This window comes from Sorex fumeus, unplaced genomic scaffold, assembly GCF_029834395.1.
Source record: "Sorex fumeus unplaced genomic scaffold, SorFum_2.1 ptg000012l, whole genome shotgun sequence".
Taxonomy (NCBI): Eukaryota; Metazoa; Chordata; class Mammalia; order Eulipotyphla; family Soricidae; genus Sorex; species Sorex fumeus.
Genome location: NW_026606069.1, coordinates 2,828,717 through 2,847,814, shown reverse-complemented (window position 1 = coordinate 2,847,814; position 19,098 = coordinate 2,828,717). Strand labels below are relative to the sequence as shown.

The 19,098-nt window shown below is 55.9% G+C and overlaps 2 protein-coding genes across 2 annotated transcripts; both read right to left on the bottom strand.

Annotated features, from left to right (window-relative positions):
* Positions 1 to 204: 204 nt before the first annotated feature.
* On the bottom strand, positions 205 to 11,597 carry LOC130020510 (collagen alpha-3(VI) chain-like). The gene is made up of 7 exons (XM_056111108.1): positions 11,532 to 11,597; positions 10,577 to 11,225; positions 9,713 to 9,916; positions 9,010 to 9,632; positions 6,000 to 6,190; positions 4,315 to 4,489; positions 205 to 267 (listed from the first exon to the last, which is right to left on the bottom strand). The coding sequence occupies exons 1-7, from the start codon at positions 11,595 to 11,597 to the stop codon at positions 205 to 207; spliced, it is 1,971 nt and encodes a 656-aa protein (XP_055967083.1).
* Positions 11,598 to 14,496: 2,899 nt separating this feature from the next.
* LOC130020509 (collagen alpha-3(VI) chain-like) lies at positions 14,497 to 15,057 on the bottom strand. The gene has a single exon (XM_056111107.1). The coding sequence runs from the start codon at positions 15,055 to 15,057 to the stop codon at positions 14,497 to 14,499; it is 561 nt and encodes a 186-aa protein (XP_055967082.1).
* Between the last annotated feature and the right edge of the window lie 4,041 nt (positions 15,058 to 19,098).

The window sequence follows — 19,098 nt, the reverse complement described above, 5'->3', positions numbered from 1 at the left end:
AAGAAAGTTCTTATTTTTTCTTGTTTTTCCTTTTTGTTACAACATGAAGAAAAAAGATATACAAGATGAACATAAATTCATTTTCACATTCAAAATAGAACTGAAGATGTCCTAGGGACTAAGGCCAGGTTCACAAAGGAAGGGTTAATGCTGTCCTGGGGAATGTTCTGGAGACTGTGCATGGACCACAGAAAAGTAAGCACTTTAGGCTTCAACCACTGCTGAGGGGGTGGGGAACAGGAATGGGTACGGGAGTTCTTCTGATTTCTGCAATTACGAGGACAGAGAAGCCTATAGGATGTCAGAAAAAGTTACAACAATATTAAAAGAAAAACCCTCAGAATTTAAAGGGGTGGGTAGAGCAGTCAGGTAAGCAGGAAATTTGACGGGCAGTATGACTAATGAGGTGGGAATAATGATGAAGAGCTTCTAGCAAGGAAATTGGATGTTGAACACAATCACAGAAATGCAAAAGGGTAGGTCAAGGCTAGTTCTGCTGATATTCAGGTTATGTCTTAGTTGTAAATGGCCAGTGAGAACTCTTAAGGAAATTTCAGTCAAAATATTCTGTACTTGATTTGGCATTTTTATCTGTTTTTAGAAGATTCATATTACATTAGATTTGTTTTGTGTTTGTCCTGCGTGTTAGATATCCAGGTTGAAATATCCATTCTAAATATAAGAGTTCTCTGTTGAGTGCATTGAATTAAACTTTCAACATTTATAAAATGCCTATGAAGTACAAAATGTTCAGGAGAGTTTTCTAGATTCCTCATGGATCAAGCTTAAAGTGAAACAATTCTAAAGATAGGGAGATTATTTTCTTGTTATCATAATGAAATATATGTATGTACATATATATATATATATCCCTGCGCTATCGTTAGAGTGGATGGGTAGGATGGTGACAAGTAATTTTCAAATACTTGCAGACCTACACACAAGACAGTGTTTTGAAAGCCCCGTTTTTTCTGCCTGCAAGGAATATTACTCTGAAGCTCACAAACACATAAAGCTCAAGTGCTCACACTGTTATATTATAACTAGGAAAGCAGACTCTGGGGCTTTCTAAGAGATAGTACAGAGGGTGAGACACTCCACCTAGCTAACCTGGTCAATCCCTGGCTCCACACATAGCAACACCAGTGGAATCCTTAAGCCTAGAATCATTAGTAATCCCAGACCATCACCAGATGGGGCCCCTGCTGCAACCGGCGCTGTGGGGCCGAGCCAGGGGAGGGCTGTCAGGGTGAAATCAGCACTCGAGTCACACAGGGTTCCGTCATTCAGGAGATGGCATGAATGCGTGCGTGCGTTTATTCAGAATACAGGTACATTCAGTATGTTTCCACAGCCCACCCAAAAGAAAGGAAAGTGGATGGGACGTGGGAAAGTGGATGGGACAATGAACAGAGCCATGCACCAGTTGGTCAGCCACCTGGTGACCCTTTCGACATAATGCTATTGGTCAGAACGACCTGCTTTGATATAGGTTTGTCATATCTGCAAAGATTGTGCTGTTCCTCATACATCATTTACAAATCATTTACAAGGGTGCATTTTCCCCAAACTGAAACCTCCTGTACTGGGAAGTTGCCCAGCTTTGAGCAGGACAAAGGGGGAATGAAAAATCAAGCATTCTTTTACTTGGTCAGTAGGCAACATCTCACCCCTTTTTTCCAATTATGGCATGCCAGGACCCCTGTCTTAGGTCGTCCGTCGCCCCGCCATGGTACCCGTCCTTTGGGAGAATGCCTTAGCCCCTGTCTTGGGTGTGCGCGACGGTGACGGAAGTTGCCCGTCATTGGGTATCCTGGGCAAGGACATATTTCCTTAACCGTGAGGAGGCACAGGGGAAGGTTCGTGACATTTCTACCAGACCATGCAGGACCCAGTGTGGCTTGACCAGAATGGAGCGTGGCTCAGAAAAGAGGGGCAGGGGTAGGGTAGAGGGGTGATGGGGATCTCTTCGTTCAGTGATCCGGGGTTTCTGTATGGGTCCGGTCCGCACTCCTTCTTCTCCTGCATTTTCCGGTACCAGTCACGGGATCAGGTCACTGCAACAGATAAAGAAAGAGGCTTCCCAGGCCCATTAGAAATACCTCTCTGAATAGGACTGCTCTTTGCTAGTTTCTCTCAGCTGCATAAAGTAATTTGAGTGATCTGCCGATCACGCTGCCAATCTGGTCTCTGACAAATCAGACAAGTCGACTCAGGATGCAGGGCCCAAATGTAAGCATCAGTAATAGTATGATCAGAGGGCCTGCTATAGTAGATATCAGGGTGGTGAACCAGGGGGATTGATTGAACCAAGACTCGAACCACCCTTCCTGAGCCTCTCTCTCCTTTTTACGCCGTTCCAGGCCTTCTCTCAGCTTAGCCATGGAATCTCGGACTACCCCCATGTGGTCGGCGTAAAAGCAGCACTCTTCTCCCAGCGCTGCGCACAGCCCTCCGTTTTTAAGGAAGAGCAAGTCGAGCCCCCTCCTATTTTGCAAGACTACCTCGGACAGGGAGGTCAAGGACTTTTCAAGATGGCTAATAGATTTTTCTATACGGTCCAGGTCCTCATCAATAGCTGCTCTTAGAGAAGATAGGCCAGAATGTTGGGTTGCCAGAGCAGCGATGCCAGTGCCGGCACCTGCCAGGCCTATGCCAAACAGAGTGGTGATGGTTAGTGCGGATATGGGTTCCCTGCAGTTCCTACGCAGGACATCAGGGGAATTGGACCAGTAGTCAAGGAGTACCTCAGCAGGGTGTTATATAATTTTTGGGATAACAATAACCATAAGACAAAATTCTTGGGAGGCATTAAATACTGAGCCTGCCAAGTGGGGAGTTAATCCTGAATGTGAACAGGCCCACCAAGCTCCAATTGTTGGTGAGATCCAGGCGGAGTTACTCCACCCTGGGGACTCCACATTCTGTGCACACAACTCCTTCTTGTTTTGAGGGACTGTACCTACACATGTCCTTGGCCGCTAATCTGGGTCATGGTCAGTCCCTGGGGGCGGGCCTTCCACTCCCCAGGGGCTCTGTAATTAACATTGTATGAGGCGTTAATACCCATGGCCTCATAAATCGGTGGCATGGGGCTATAGCACAGCCAGCAGGCTTCAGTCAGGTTTGGGGCAGTAACATTCAGAGTCTGATATGTGGCTTCGATAAGACTCCTGAGGGGGTTAATGATTGGGCCAAGACTGGGTTTTGGGATGGATGGGCTTAAGAGGGGGGTTTGTGTATTGACCTGACCAGGCGCTCTGGTTCCCAAATGGGTTTTTATGCATTAGTTGGATATACACAGACTGCACCTCTGACTCTGGCAAGTATCGCTGCCGGTGGTTGCCAGGTTCCTGAGGACAGATCCTTCCATTTCACCATTGCTTTAAGGGGAGCCGGAGTAGCGAAGTGACGTTGGGCTGCACTGCGGCCCGAATCATCGAGGAGCAAAAAATTTAAAATGAATAAGGTTGTGGATAGGAGTGCTTGTGGCCCTTGACAGCCTTGGTAGATCTCACCCTCTTTTGTTTTAGAAATATAAGTTTTGAGATGTCGGTGCGCTCGCTCTATGATAGCCTGTCCTTGGGGGTTATAGGGAATGCCTGTTGTATGTGCAATATCCCAGGTTTCACAAAAGAAATGAAAGGCGCGGCTTGTATAGGCCGGTCCATTGTCAGTTTTAATTTGCCTGGGATTTCCCATCTATGAGAAAGCGGTGGTAAGGTGATCTATAACATGTTTCGTTTTTTCCCCGGCATGTAGTGAGGCAAAAATCATGCCGAGTGTGTGTCTATTGAGACATGGAGATAATGCCGGTTACCCAATGAATTAGTGTGGGTCACATCCATTTGCCAAATATCATTTGCTCTCAGTCCTCTAGGATTGACTCCTAGGGATGGGGAATGTATATAAGGAGCGCAAGCGGGACAGACAGTGGTTATGGAGAGAGCTTCGGCTTTGGAACAACCCATATGAAAACGAAGAGACTGGGCATTAAGGTGGAATTTTTTATGTAGCTGTATGGCCTTATCATATTCTAGGAATGTCATTATTAAGCAGGTAGCTTTATCTGCTTGTTCATTACCTTCTGCAAGGGGTCTCGGGAGGCCAGAGTGTCCTCTAATATGACCCACAAAGAGGGGGTCCTTTCTAGCCCAAATCAACAGTTGCAATGTTTGTAATTGAGATAAAATTTTTGAGCCCTCACCTATGTGGAGTGCTGTTTCTAATTGGGGGGAAGATATTGGCAACATACACACTATCAGTGTAAATATTGAGGGGCTCATTAGGGAATGTCTGCAAGGCCAAAAATACAGCAGATACTTCTGCAAATTGCGCCGAGGTTTCAGCAAACTGTATGGCGTGAACATCCTGCCCATCAACCACTACGGCTAGACCGCTTTTAGAGCCATCGGTAAAGAGGGTCCGTGCGCCCGGAAGGGGGGTGGTCTTAATGATTCGGGGGAAGATAATAGGGTAAATCTTGAAGCTTTGCGGGAGTTTATGTTTGGGATATAATTTGGCCTTTAAAGGAGCAGACAAAAAGGCACCAGGAATCATCATATTGTATCAGATTATTAATCATTTCTTTGGAATAGGGAACGAGCAATATGTCCATATCCTTAGCAAAGAGTGCACACCCTATGGTTCTGGCCTTCCAGAGTAATTGAGAAACTAATGTGGGATAGAGAATCACCGTTCGGGTGGGGGAAGCCGAGAGGTGGACCCAATATAATGGACCAGTCTGCCAGAAAACTTCAGTTGTGGCAAACTCTGAAGGAAGCACTATAAATTGTAGTGGTAGATTGTAATCAATATGGTGTATTTGCATTTCTTCTAAGGCATCCTCTGGTTTTCTAAGAGCCAATTGTGCCTCAGGGGTCAAATGATGAGGTGAGGAGGGGTCAGAATCCCCCTTCAGTAGTTCAAAAGGAGGTTTGAGCTCTCCCGTGGGCAGGGAGAAGGATGGTCGGAGCCATTGGAGTTCTCCCAAAAACTGTTGCCTTTGTTGTAGAGTCTTTAAATGGGAGGTGGCAAACTGTATTTTTTGAGGCGCTATTCCCACCTTGTTTATGGTGTATCCTAAGTATCTGTATGGGTGAGAGAGCTGTACCTTGTCCGGGGAGATTACAAGTCCTGCTGACTCCAGGGTGACACGGACATGATCATAGAGTTGAAGTAACAGGTCTTTGGTGGGGCAGGCGGCTAAGATGTCATCCATATAATGAATCAAAAGTGCGTTGGGGAAACGAGCCCGGACTGTAGCTAAAACTGCTGCAACATATATCTGACACATAGTGGGACTATTAGTCATGCCCTGGGGAAGGACTACCCATTGGTAGTGCTGATAGGGCTCCTGAAAATTGGGGGAAGGTAGAGAGAAGGCAAATCTTTGACAATCTTTAGGAGCTAATGGAATATTGAAAATACAGTCTTTAAGATCTATCACTAACAATTGCCAGGACTTTGGTATAGCGGAGGGATGGGGGAGCCCTGGCTGCAGGGCCCCCATTGGATGCATGGTGTCATTGACTGCTCTGAGATCTTGCAATAATCCCCACCCGCCTGTCCTTTTCTTTATAACAAAGATTGGGATATTCCAGGGAGATGTGAATGGGGTAATGTGCCCCTTTTCTAATTGCTTGGACACTAGGGCATATGCGGCCTGTAATTTCTCTTTAGGTAGGGGCCACTGCTCCACCCAGATTGGATCATCTGATTTCCAGGTAATGGGGGTGGGGGGAGGATGCTCGACAGTGGCCCCGATTAAAAAGGCTTATGTTCCAGCCCAGGGTTTGTGGCCCCTTCCAGTTCTTCCACGGGCATGAGAGTTATGGGGAACCCTTGCCCCGGGGCTGGGTAATCACTAGTAATATGGGCTACAGTCTGGAAAGAAACCAGGGGGGTCTGGAGGTGGCCAGGCAGTGTGACTAGAACTGCGCCCATGGCCGAGAATATATCTCGCCCCCAAAGATTGGTGGGGAGGTCTGGAACCAGACAGTAGCTGCTTTTCTTCTGTGTCTAGATCGGGGGCAAGAGGAGTCTGGCTCCCACATTCAGAAATCACGGGGACTTCGGCATATTTTAGTTCAGCTATATCATCGCCAGCGTCCCCCTGCAGAGAGCGCCCTGTTTCCTCCTCCTGGATTTCCCGGCAGGTTTTTTGGAGGTCACACAGCTGTTCCTGCACCTGGACACGGGTGGTTGACAGCACTTTTTTAACCAATCTCCAGAGGGAGAATGTAGCACGGGAACCCTATCTGACCCCCTATCTCTGAGGGCTCTCTGTAGGTCGATCTTAACCTGTTCCCAGTCACAGATTTTGAATTCTCCCCCTATCAGGAACCAAGGGCTGACTTCCCCTATTACTGTAATGAACTCGAGTGCGGTACTAAACTTAATAGCAGTTCCCTGCTGTTTCAGTAACTCAGTCAACTCGGTGGCCAGCCGAGTTTTTGAGTCAGAATATCCCATGGTGCACCATAAACTGTTTAATCCCCCGCTTATATGCGGTTTTTCCCCTGCCTATACGCAGGCTCTCCCCCTGCCTATGCGCAGGTGAGCCCTGTCCGGTTCTCCCTCGTACCTGATCTCGGTGGAACCTCCACTTGCCGCGTCCAACGCTGCGGGGCCGAGCCAAGGGAGGGTCGTCAGGGTGAAATCAGCGCTCGAGTCACACAGGGTTCCGTCATTCAGGAGGTGGCATGAATGCGTGCGTGCGTTTATTCAGAGCACAGGTACAGACTTCAGTATGTTTCCACAGCCCACCGAAAAGAAAGAAAAGTGGGTGGGACGTGGGAAAGTGGATGGGACAATGAACAGAGCCATGCACCATTGGTCAGCCACCTGGTGACCCTTTCAACATAATGCTATTGGTGAGAACGACCTGCTTTGATATAGCTTTGACGTATCTGCAAAGATTGTGCTGTTCCTCATACATCATTTACAAATCATTAACGAGGGTGCATTTTCCCCAATCTGAAACCTCCTTACTGGGAAGTTGCCCAACTTTGAGCAGGACAAAGGGGGAATGAAAAATCAAGCATTCTTTTACTTGGTCAGTAGGCAACAAGCCCAAAAGCCAAATTAAAGGAAAAGAAGTGGAGGAAGAGGAAGAGGAGGAGGAGGAGGAGGAGGAGGAGGCAATAGAGGAGGGAGAGTAGGAGAGAAGGGGGGGATGGAGGGAAAGCAGGGCAAAGCAAAATCAATGTAGTCACTTAGCTGCCAGAGTAGTGTTTTTCACAGTAGAGACTTTGCCTTAACCTGCACTGGTGCTTCCCCCATTACTTTCACTGCTAATAAACCCAGAGCGCTTTACAATAGAGTTTGCATCACTGTGAACTAAAGCTCTGCTTACTTCAAAATAACCATAGAAGTTCCCAAACTGTCATTAATAAGGAAGAAAATGACATTTTTCACCATATAATTTTCTCAGGCATAGATATTTTTGTGAGAATTCTTCTAGACAAAAAGGCTGGTTGAGTAAAGGGTTGATCACAGTTGTTGTCCTGAGCAGCAGAATAAATGGCAGGGCTACTAATGAGATGGTGATAGGTATAGCAGAATGGATAGGACAGGAATGTATGGGAAATGAGTAGTTTCATTTTAAGGGAGGGAAATGAGCAGATGTCTCAGAGGAAGACAAGTAGATGGTCAATAGGCACGTGAAAAATTTCTCAGCATCACTTATCATTTAGGAAATACAAATCAAGAAGACAGTGAGATAGCATTTCACATCAGTGATAATGGCACATATCAGAAATAGTAGTCAAAATCTGCTGGTGGAGAGAATAGTGAGAAAAGAACTCTCCCAGGAGGTTTTATTCCATAGCTCGGAGGCCAGCCGCACACTCTAGGGGTAAACGCAGCTCAGATAGAGAAGGCAGCACTAAATAAAGGGTGTTGGGAAGATCCACCCAGGATGGGAGATGCATGCTGAAAGTAGATGATAGACCGAACATTATTGCCACTCAATTCCTCTTTTGCAAACCACAGCACCCAAAAGGAGAGAGAGAACAAAATAACCACAGAGGCAGGGTGGGATGGGGGGATGGGGGTGGGTGGGAGGGATACTGGGATTAGTGGTGGTGGAGAATGGGCACTGGTGGAGGAATGGGTACTCGATCATTGTATAACTGAAACCCAAGCACAAAAATTTATAAGTCTCAACTGTACCTCATGGTGTTTCACTAATAAAAATTTTTAAAAAAGGAAAAATAACTCATTCACTGCTGGTAGGAATGTCTGGCTCAACCCAGAGAGGCCCAGCGACCAGACTGTGCACTGTAGAGCCAAAACTTCAAGCACAAGACACCAGCCATCACAAAACATGACACGGAAACAGCACAGTCGCACGTCAAGGAGGCGCTCAGCAGGACTGACTAAGAGACACGTGGGCCATCGCCCCAGAGCCAGTGCCTGCACCTGTGAGAGTGGCGGTTTCCAAAAGACGGTCAACAGCGAGGGCAGCACAGGGAGAGGGCTGGCCCAGGGGGGAGATTCTGACACCGCTGGCAGCAGTGGGAATCACTGCAGTCTCTGGGGAAAGTGGTACGAGGTGAGAGAAGGCCCCAAAGTGGGAATCCACAGGGTGGAAGGAGACCTCTCGGGCCAGGAAAATGCTCGTCAACTGTCATTTTTCAGGTTGTTTAGTCCCTGAGCCACCAGCTGCACCATTCACAGTCGTCAACCCAAGTGCCACAGGACCCAGAAAAATGACCATGTCCCTGTGCTCTGTGGACAGAAGTTAGGAACAGGAAGGCAGCATCTGGGGACCCCTCAGTGAGGTGACGCTGCTGAGTGGAGGAGGACAGGAAGTGAGACGCTTTCCTGAGGGAATCGACTCAGCAAACAGCAGCCTGCACTCGAGGGCCCTTGAGGGCTGGTCAGGAGCCCCCGTGGCCAGTATTTAGCCACAGCTGGAGCAGTGAGGCAGCTCCCTAGACCCTAAACGCCCTGGGCCTGGGAGAGTGACTGAAGGTGCAGCCCTGCCCGCCGCCCCCCCCCCACCCTCATCTCACCTGGGGGCGGGTGGGTCGAGGCGTCCAGCAGGTGCTGGATCTGCTGGGTCATCAGCGTGGTGATGGGCGTGAGCAGCTTCTGCTCCAGGGTGGGCAGCTCCCGGAAGGTGCTCAGGGAGAACACGTACTCGGGGCTCAGGGAGATCTTGAGCAGCTCCTCGCAGTCCACGTTCCTGGCCACAGTGACTGAGGCCACGCCTGCCCGCTTGAGCTCGGCGGCCGGCTCGTCCACCTCGTCACTGGACCTCCCCGAGGAGATGAGCACCAGGAACTGGGGGACGCCCTCCTCGATGTGGCTCCCGGCCGACTTGACGAAGAGGTTCCTGGCCACGAACTCCAGCGCCTTGCCGGTGTTGAGGGGGGCGCCGCCCTTGAAGCGCAGGCGGCGGATGGCCTCCAGCATGGGCCCCTGCGCCTTGTGGGTCTTCAGGTAGAACTCGAGGTGCACCTCGTCGCTGAACTGCACTACGCCCACCCTCACCCGGCTGGGCCCGATGCTGAGCTTCCGCACGATCTTGCCCACGAAGTCCCGGATGTGGGCCAGGCCTTCGGGCCTCACGCCGTCCGAGCTGTCGATCAGGAAGACGATGTCGGCCGCGTCGCTGGGCACGTCTGCCGGGGAGAGACACGTCAGCGCGGGTGGCGCGGGTGACTCGGGACGGGAATGCACTTGTCTCTGAGGCGCCCCGGACCCCCTGGAGGAGTCCGGTCCACCCAGGCCTGAGGGCTCCTCTCGTGGGCCTCTCGGTCGCTGAACTGCGCCACGGCCACTCGCGTGCTGCCCGGACGCACGTCCAGCTCCTCGACGACCTTGTAGAGGAAGCCGTGCACGGCGGGGAACTGGCCCACCAGGTTGGCCAAGCCGTCCAGCAGGAACAGGATGTCCTGCTTGCTCTCTGCGAGGGACAGGGCACGTCCAGTGAGGGCCGGAGGGGCGGCGCTGCCGACCGCCCCGGACCCGGCCTGGGACAACCCCGCGGATATGCGCAACCTTCCGCAGACCTGAGGGCTGTGAGTCTGGCAGGACAGCCGGGGACCAGGAGGCCAGGCCCGGGCGGTGCTCAGCGGACAGTGCTCGCCCCATGGCCTGAGACACCAGCAAACCAGCAGCCGGGGCGGCGGCTCAGGGCCTGAGTGTGGCCCCGCCCCACAGTATTGCTGAGCACTGTGGCCAGGAGCAGCCCAGTGAGGCCCCAAGCAGATGAGAACTGGCGGCCTGAGCAGCCAGAGGGCGTGTCCCAGCCCTGGCCACAGACCCCTGCCCACAGGCCGCGCCTCTCCCGCCTGCACGCCGCGCCCCTCCCTGCACCCGGGCTCAGACTTACGCCTCGCCGCACCCCCCTCCCCGATCCAGGGGCGGGCAGAGGGTGGCCGGCTTCCGTCTCCCCAGAGAGCAGCCCTGCCCCTCTCACAGTCCAGGGAAGCCCACCACCCGTGGCCCAACACCCCGCACCCCCGGAGCCTCCTGTGGTTCCAGACCCCCGACTTCCTGTGGCCCCAGAAGCCCCTTCCCCACGCCCACGTCAGTGCCCCCACAGCCCCCGACAGCCCCTCACCTTCCGTGATCCCCGAGAAGGTCCTGAGCGGGGCCACCAGGCGGGGGAGCAGTGCGTGCAGGGGGGCCGTGCGGAACTCGGCCGGCACAAAGACCAGGGAGGCGTTGAAGGCCACCTCCCGCAGCTCAGCCTCCTCGGCCGCCTTGCTGCCCACGGCGAAGGCCATGATGCCAGCGCGACGGAGCCGCTGGGCCGGCCGGCTTACATCATCCAGCGACCGCCCACCTGTGATCAGCACCAGCAGCTTGGGGACGCCCTCGGAGGCCCGGTGGCCGTTGGTGCTGGAGAAGAGGCGGTCGCGGACGAAGTCGAGGGCGGAGCCCGTGTAGCGGGCGGTGCCGTCCATGGGCTTCATCCTGCGCAGGGCGGCCACCACCTCCCTGCGGCCCGGGTGAGTGTTGAAGTAGAACCCGGGCCGGACTGTGTCCGCGTACTGGGCCACGACCACCTGGACGAGGTCCTGGCCGACCTCCAGCGTCTGGATGACCTTGACGAGGAACTCACGGGCAGCGTTGAAGCTGGCCTGGCCCAGCGGTGAGGAGCCGTCCACCAGGAACACGATGTCCCTCTTGTTGACCTCGACGGCTGCGGGTGCAACGGGCGGAGTCAGTGGTGGCCCGACCCGCCCACTGTCCCGCGGCCCCGCCACCTACCACAAGAGCAGGCAATGTGGGCGCAGAGCAGGGGGCTCTGGCCACGGCACACGCGCCCCACAGACTGCAGCCGGCCCACCTCCCGGGTCCCCCTGTGCGACCCTGGCACAGAAATCCATCTCGTCCCCGCCCGTCCCCTAGACCCAGCCGGACTGTGGCCTCCGAATCTCAGTTTGGGTGACGGGTCACGTCTCCCAGCGGCCCTGGCTCTGGCCTAGGGGTCACGAGTCCCTGACACGGCAGGGCTGACCCCACAGCACCCTCTTCCACTGGGACACAGTGACGGGGCCCCTGAATCTCACGAGCAGGAAGCCCGGGTCCAACGGGGGCAGTCGTGCTGGCCCCGTTAGCTCTTGGGGTTGTGGCATCCCAGCACCCTGAGCAGGGCACAGCGGTCAGGCCAGGGCACAGCCTGGGTGGCCGTGAGTCGTGCCTGCTGTCCACTGTCCAAGCACAGGTGACCGCCTGAGTTGGGCATGGGAGCCAGGACTGAGTGCTCCCAAAACAATGCTCTGAGGGCATTGCACATGCAGGCAGGCAGCACTTAGGGGCCGTCAGCAGCAAGGAGCCCTCACGCAGAGCCCGGTGGCATCCACTCACTGCTGCCACCGTCCAGCCTTTAACTAGAGCGGTGGGCTGGGCAGAGGCTCCTGGGCACGAGGCGGGGGTCTCAGGCACCTCCCCCCAGCATGTCCTGTCCCCACACGGGACACACATATGCGGCTGGGCACGAGGGACACGGGACCCCTACGCCTTGCAGGGACGCCCCGCTCACGCTCCCCAACATGGGCAGCCCGGCCACAAGGGACAAGAGTAGAGGACAGAGGCTGGCCGCCACCCCGCCCTGCCTGCAGGGGGCACTCCTGCTTCCCTGCCCGCCGCCACTGGGGTCCTAGGCAGAGTGTGCCCCCCTGCCAGCTGCAAGGTCATCCCAAGGATAAACAAAGGTCCCTGCAGGAGAGGAAGCCCCGGGCAAAGGGAGAAGGGGGGGCAAGGGTCGCGGCCCCTTCCTCATCTGCTTCCTCAACCCGCACACGGCTGAGTGTGAGAATAGGTGAGTGCTGTGTGTGTGTGTGTGTGTGTGTGTGTGTGTGTGAGTGTAGGATACTTGCTTTGTCCTTTCTCCCTTGCCACAGGGAGCTTAGGTTGGTCGGTTTGCACCCATCACAGTGCTCCTGAGTCACTCCCATTCCTTTGTTTGTCTGTAACCATTTCTCTATGCTCTCCTCCCCAACCAGTTAATCAGCTTTTCCCCTAATCAGAATCTGCTAATCTGTAAGGTCAGAGTCTTTTAGGACACTGGACTTGTAAGTTGATATCGCCTTTCTCCTCTCCTTCTATCTTTTGAATAGTTTACTTTAAGGCAATGTCCTTTTTGTAGAGACACAAGAAGATAATTCATATTGTGCTTTTGTAGCTTGGGACTTAATTGGCTTCGAATATTATTCATTCCTGGGCATCTGCTTTCTTAACTTAAGCCTCAGTTGCCCTCACTTCCCAGAATCCCAAGAGCAAGGTCCTGACGAGGGACTGGATGGAACCAGGGCAGGTGGTGAGCTATGTGCTACCCTGGCATCGAGATGGGCCAGGCCAAAGTGCCACGATTTTTAACTAGAAGTTAGGAGTTTGATCATAGACAAATGCTTTCATGATCCAAAAGTAACAGCAAGACTAGGACCCTGCTAGGGATAGGAAAGACTATCTGGCCTGAGCACGGTAGTCTGAGATTGAGATGGCCCTAGGAGAGCAATTCTATAAGCTTAAAGAATTTCTTACTGTGTCCATACAAAATGATTTCTATTATGTATGCTTATATGCTTGTTGGACAAGGAGAGGAGAAGCACGCCCAGGGAATTCCGTTCTAGGGTGGGTTGTTCTGCTAAATGAGTATCTGTCCTAGAAGCGGCTTTCCCGTGTGTCCTGACTAGCTTGGACGAGGCTGAACATTTCCCCCCTTCCAACTGCCTTCAGTAAGTCATTTCAGTACATTGTAAGAGGCAGTTTTCCTTTTCTCACAGAAACCTGGCTGGTCTCAGACATGCAGATCTCAGGTGCTAGCCAGGCCTGATCTTTGGGATGTAGATTCCAGGCTCTAGCAGACTAGTCTTTGGGATGCAAACCCAAATGCGTGTAGCCCAAGAAAGGTTTCAGTCTTGGTTTTGTATCTTCTTTCCAGAGGCCTCCCTGCTCGTGGGGATGCCGAGGCCATCCACTACGGAGACACCACGTCCCCCCACTATGTCCCTGTCTCAGAAGGCCCAAGTCTCCTCCGGGCCCCGGCTGTGCCCCCACCCTGCACACCCCCAGGAAATGCCGGTCAGCTGTCCAGCGGCCACCCAGCCTGTCTCCTGCCCTCGCTGTATGGTGGGCAGTGCCGAGACCTGGCCAGAGGACAGTCACCTCTGTGTGTCTGTGGGCACTCCACGCGGGAAACGGCTGCTGGCCTCAGCGGTTAAGGGACTTGGCAGCCCATGACAACATCGGCCGGAGGGCATGTGGTCAGCCCTGGGCGGCCGCAGGGGGTCCCGGCAACACTGTGAGACCCTTGGAGGGAGAGGCGAGGCCCAGAGCCCCCACGGTTGGCTGCCTGCCTGGGCGAGACCCAGCTCTGCCCACGACTTGGGGCGAAGTCCTACTGAGTCTCAGGCTCCCCGGTGGGGCCAGCAGGGTCTGCCCAGGGGCGCAAACGCTCTCTCCTTCTGGGCGCCATCCGTCTGCTTTCTAAGCATTTTCCTCTCCTGTCATGTTAGGCAGATCACTGTCTGCATGTTTTTGGGGTCACCGTCTATTTGTTTTGGGGGTCACCATCTGCGTGTTTTGGGGGTGCTGCTACCAGCCCCCCTGTATCTCCCATGGGGGCCAGGTTTGCGTGCAGCCTTGCATTGTCCTAAACTTGTTTTTCGTTCTCACTTTTTGGTTTTGGGGCCCCACCTAGCGGTGCTCAAGGGTTACTCCCGGTGAGCTCGGGGGACCCTGTGTGGTGCCAGGATGGAGCCCGGGAGGGCTCCCCACTGCTGTGCCATCTCTCAGGCCCTGACAGTTCTTTTTCTCAGGAAGTGAAAGGTGTGGAGGGAACTGGGGCCCCGGCACGGGGATATCAGAGCTCAGGTCTCGGCAGACGTGCCGGGTCCCTCTCGGAGGGGCAGGGAAGAGCCAAACCTTTGTTTTTAAGCCGGTGACGGCTTCTGTCCGCAGCACAGCAGGACAGCAGGGTGCGGGGGCATTACTTATGAGGTCTCTTGGGACCTCCTGCAGAGCCACCACAGCTCACACCCAGGACACCAAGTCGCCCACCGGCCTGGGGAAGGCCATCAGGTTCTCTAGGCGGGACATGCGCATTCTGAGTGGTGACAGTGCTGACCCGGCCAAGGTGCCCTTGCCGGCATCGGCCGACAGGAGCCCAGCAGAGGGCAGGCCCTGACCGTCGCCCAGAACCAGGATCAGCTGTGGGACCCCGTCGGCGGCCAGGCTCCCGGCCGCCCGCGACAGATGGGCCCGCACCGCGCTCTCCATGCCGTCGGGGGCCGGGCTGCGGCCCCCCGTGTAGGACAGGTTGGAGAGGTGGGACAGGACTTCTTGCGGGGAGCGGTAGGTGTTCAACAGGAACTCGGTTTGGGGGTTGCCGTCGAACTGGACCAGGGCAAAGCGGAAGTCCTGCAGGCCCGCGGCCAAGGCCCGCACCACGTCACAGAGAAACTCGCGGACCAGCTGGAAGTGCTCCTTCCCCACGCTCCAGGCCGGATCCACCAGGAAAACTACATCGGCCGCCGCGCCGCTGCCCGCAGCTTCAAAGAGAGACGAAGGTTTCAGGCTCTCCGGCTCTGGCATCCCCCGCCATGCCCTGGACTTCTCTGGCCCCACCTGCGTCCAGGTGCACGGATGGACTTACCTGGCGGGCAGGAGCATGGCGCGTGGCCCCACCCGGGCATCAGGCGGCTCCCATAGGACCGAGAACTCATTCCCGGAGTCCTTCGACCCAAACATGCCCCTTAGTCACCCTCAGCACACCCAAGCCCACCTGCTCGGACCCAGAGTCCGTCGGTCCGAATCACAGCCGTCAGGTCAGATTCTCATCCTGAGCTTGGGGCTGGGTGGCAGAACTCTGAGGACCCTTGGCCCAAGGCCGGGACAGCCGTGCCCCCAACTCTGGCTGGAGAAGAAGCTCCCCCACGTCCATCTCTCAGAACCAGGGACCCTCTGGGACAGGGCCGGGGATCGAGGTGGACACGCTGTCCCTCAGTGCGCCTGGCCGGGCCCAGGCTGTCTGTCTACTCAGAGACCCCCCAGAAACACACCCCCAGAGGCGAGACCCCCATGCCCCATGTCTGAGAGCTGCAGAGAAGCGTCTGCTCACCGGGCAGGAAGCGGGAGGCAGGTCTTGCTCTGACGTGCAAGGCAGGCTCACTGCCCACGCCTGGCCAGCACCGGCCAGCGGGCCCGCCAGAACCTCCCTGTAGAGCCCAGGGCGGACTCTGTAAAGGTTCATGTTTCTGCAACTCTGTCACCCGGACACGCATCCTCCTGCGCCTGGGCGGTGGGGCGGCCCTGAGCTGGGACCCCCGTTCCGTGGCGCCTGCAGGCCCTGCCCTGCGTCAGGCCGCCAGAGAGCCCTGGGGAGGGTGAAACATTTTCAGCACAAACGTTCCACTCTCGCCACTGTCCAGACAAGGCCCCAAGTCGTGGGGACCAACACGCCTCCCATAGCCGGGGACCGGGCGGGCCAGAGCCCGGCGGCTCCTTCTTACCTGCTGGCCCCTGCTGGGCCCGCGCGGGGGGGACGCCTGTGAGGAGGAGGCAGAACAGGGCCGTGGCTGGCCAGCACCGCTGACACCTCATGGCTGCAGCTCGGAGGGAAGGGACCTGGGGAGAGAAGCAGGCAGAGCCGTCAGCGCTGGGGTGGTCCAACCCCCACTGGGGCCACCGCACCCCCTGCCCCACCCCCGTGCCCGCCCGGGACGGGACTCCAGGGCCCTGAGCCCCTGTTTCCTCCCCAGCAATGTGGGAGCAAAATAAGGAAGAGTCTCTCTCTTGCCAGCCTCAGCCCCAGGAGCTCAGAGCCTCGTGGAAACTGTCAGGAAGAAAATCAAACGAGTGACTCGGAGCCCGCCGTGAGCAGAGGGCGGAGCTGGACTCAGACGGGCTGAGGCCGCGGGGGCAGGAGAGAGCCCGAGAGACGCCCCTGGACGGAAGCCGACGGGGAGATTGCACAGACTCGGAGACAAAAACCGGGAACCCACACAGAAAAGACACGGGTTGGATCGAACCGTCATAGCCATCAAAGGTCCTCACGTAAAGCCTGGACTATAGGCCAAGAATAAAGCCCAAGAGGGCCGCTCGCTGCCACTGGGCTCTGTAGGGACTCCAAAATCGCTAGCACATCTCAGGTCATGAAGAAGAGAGGGGGCTCGCGCAAGGAAACGCCCGCGAAGGAGGCAGTGTCGGAGAGGGGGGATGCCGCAGACCCCGCGCCAAGGAAGCCTCACATCCGCCCAGACGCCCCCTGTGACCCAGCAACAAAATAGTCTGATTCTGGGTTTGGTTTGGGGCCACCCCGGCAGGCGCGGGGCTTACTCGGCTCGGCCACCCTCCTGCCGGGGCACCAGTCCTGGTGGGCTCAGGGGACCGGAGGGGGCTCAGGAATCGAACCCGGCTTGGCCACGGGCAAGGCAAGCGTCTGACTCCTGTACCAGGTCTCTGACCCCCTAAATAATCTGACTTTAAGATGACTGGTCGACTCTAGAGGGCTCGGCTAAGGCATCGCTGCAGAAATAAAAAGTGCTTTTCTCCAAAGACACAGAGGTGGAAAGCCGGCCTGTGGGAGACACTGAACGGCTTCATCTCAGAAACGGGGACAGAGCCAACGTGCAGTTACCCACCCCACCCAGGGAGACGGCCACGGTCCCCGGGACAGGACATGACGGGCTGAGCAGGGGAGAGGATGCAGAGAAATCAAACTGCTGCGGGCTGCTGGGGGGTCCACAGTGGAGTGGGGCAGCCCCACTGAACACCAGGGGACCCGGCTGCCACATAACTCAGCAACTACCAGGGTAGGTATCCCTAGTAACAAACATCAGGACTGGGGAGGGAGACCATAGCCCCCGGAGCCACCGCATAAACGTCCATCTTCCGTGGACAGCAGAAGTGTCCGTTCTCTGGCTGAAGAGCGTGGGGTGTGCCCAGCAGTGTGTCCACATTAGGGCACGTGTTCACCCTTGAGGAAAAATCCTGACATGTTCCAGGACACGGGTGAACTTTCTGGTCCACGGTGAGCCACAAAAGACAGCCCACAGCGGACCGCAGTGTCCCCTTATTCATGAAACCAGAGCAGCCGGGTCATCAGGGATGGACACAGAACAGTGCTGACGGTCGCAGCACTGCCCAGTGGAACCAGACAATGGCCCGCTTCTGAGGGGAGTTCGGTCGCTTCTCTGTGCTGTGTCCTACGGCCCCGAGAAGGGAACAGGAGATGCCGCCTCCCGTGGCTGAGGGTCTGGCCACTATCCCGTCGGGAGCACCGTGGATTAGTAGGAATGATCAGAGGTATCACCTTCGGAGGGGCCGACTGAACGTGAGGGCGTTTAAGAGCTCCAAGGGGAAACTGAGGCAGTTGAGGCTTTTGGAGCACATGTAAGCTTTTATGTGGCACACACTTGGCACCTGTTCCAGAGTAACATTTGGAAAGGAGAATCACCAGCAGCGAACATGGCGGCATGAGAGTCTCCAGAGAACGCGAGGCGCGAGCAGGGGTGTCTGCTTGGGACGGGGCCTGCAGTCCCCCGGCTCCAACCTCAGTCTCCCCCACACCCTGTCCAGCACCCGGGGGGCATCGTCTGTCCCATCAGCAGAGCGGCCTTGGCCTGCAGGGGATGGGCGCGTTGGGACCATGGAGGAGAGCAAAGCACCCTGAGCACAGGGCGACCCGGGCAGAGAGCCATCACCCAGCCCCGTGGCTGGGTCACGAAATCCTCCAGCCCATGTCCGCGCAGAGCAGGGGGCATCCCACCCCGTGGCCTGGCCATGAGGGAGGGGGTCCAAGTGAGCTGCTGGGAAAGAGGAGACGAAGCCAGAACTGAGGAAGCGGAGGGCCAGAAAGGTAGTCCAGTGGGCAGGGCACTGCTCTGCACTTGGCCAAGCTGGGATGGATTCCCAGCGTCCCTTGTGGTCCCCTGAGTCCCACGTGGTGTGAGCCGGGACGCAGAAGCAGGAGAAGGCCCTGAGCACCGCCAGGTGGGGCCCAGCATGAAGACACTAACAATGACGGTGATGATGACAACGGAATGGATCGAGGACCCTCGCTGACACAGCTCAGGAGAGATGCCCAGGGTCTCGCTGCCTGTGCTCCCAGGGTCCCTGAGAAGCATTTCCTTCTGAGGACGCCCAGCAGAGCTGCCAGGCACAGGCCCTCTGCTCGACCTGTGGGATGAGTGTGTGTGTCTCCGACAGATGGACGCGACACCCAGGGCGTTCCCCCGCGCACGGCACTGTGGTCTCACGGCGTCCCTGTGCCCAGGCCAGGCTGGTGCCCAGGGCACTCCCCAGCTAGCCCGGGGGTCTGCTCCGTGGAGGAATGGCCGATTCACTCCCTAGCCTCCCTGAAGCACCGTAAGGTGTGGACGGGGAGGGAAGGAGACCCAGGCCTCTCTCGGGCATCCTCGCTCCAACCATCCTCCAAGGCAAGGACTCCTAGCTGGCTCAAAGTGTATGTGGCCGTGTTCCATCTCCGGAGGAAGAGCCTCCCTGGGCAGTGGGAGGAGAAGCCAGAGGCTCCCCTTGGGGGGTGTGCCCAGGAAGGCCTGCGCCCCATCCTGCTGGGGGCCTCAGGGGCTCCCCACGCTGCCCTGCCCTGTGCTGGACCCTGACCAGGCGGAT

Bases quoted from the DNA above. Each gene is read 5' to 3' on its own strand.
- LOC130020509 (XM_056111107.1), bottom strand. From the start codon at position 15,057: ATGCCAGAGCCGGAGAGCCTGAAACCTTCGTCTCTCTTTGAAGCTGCG.
- LOC130020510 (XM_056111108.1), bottom strand. From the start codon at position 11,597: ATGCCACAACCCCAAGAGCTAACGGGGCCAGCACGACTGCCCCCGTTG. The intron at 6,191-9,009 runs GTGGGGGGGGGG...ACCCGTGTCCAG, and splicing joins CGCCCCCAGGTGAGATGAGG to GTGCAGGAACAGCTGTGTGA. The intron at 4,490-5,999 runs GTCTGGTTCCAG...ACTCCCGCAAAG, and splicing joins ACAGAAGAAAAGCAGCTACT to CTTCAAGATTTACCCTATTA.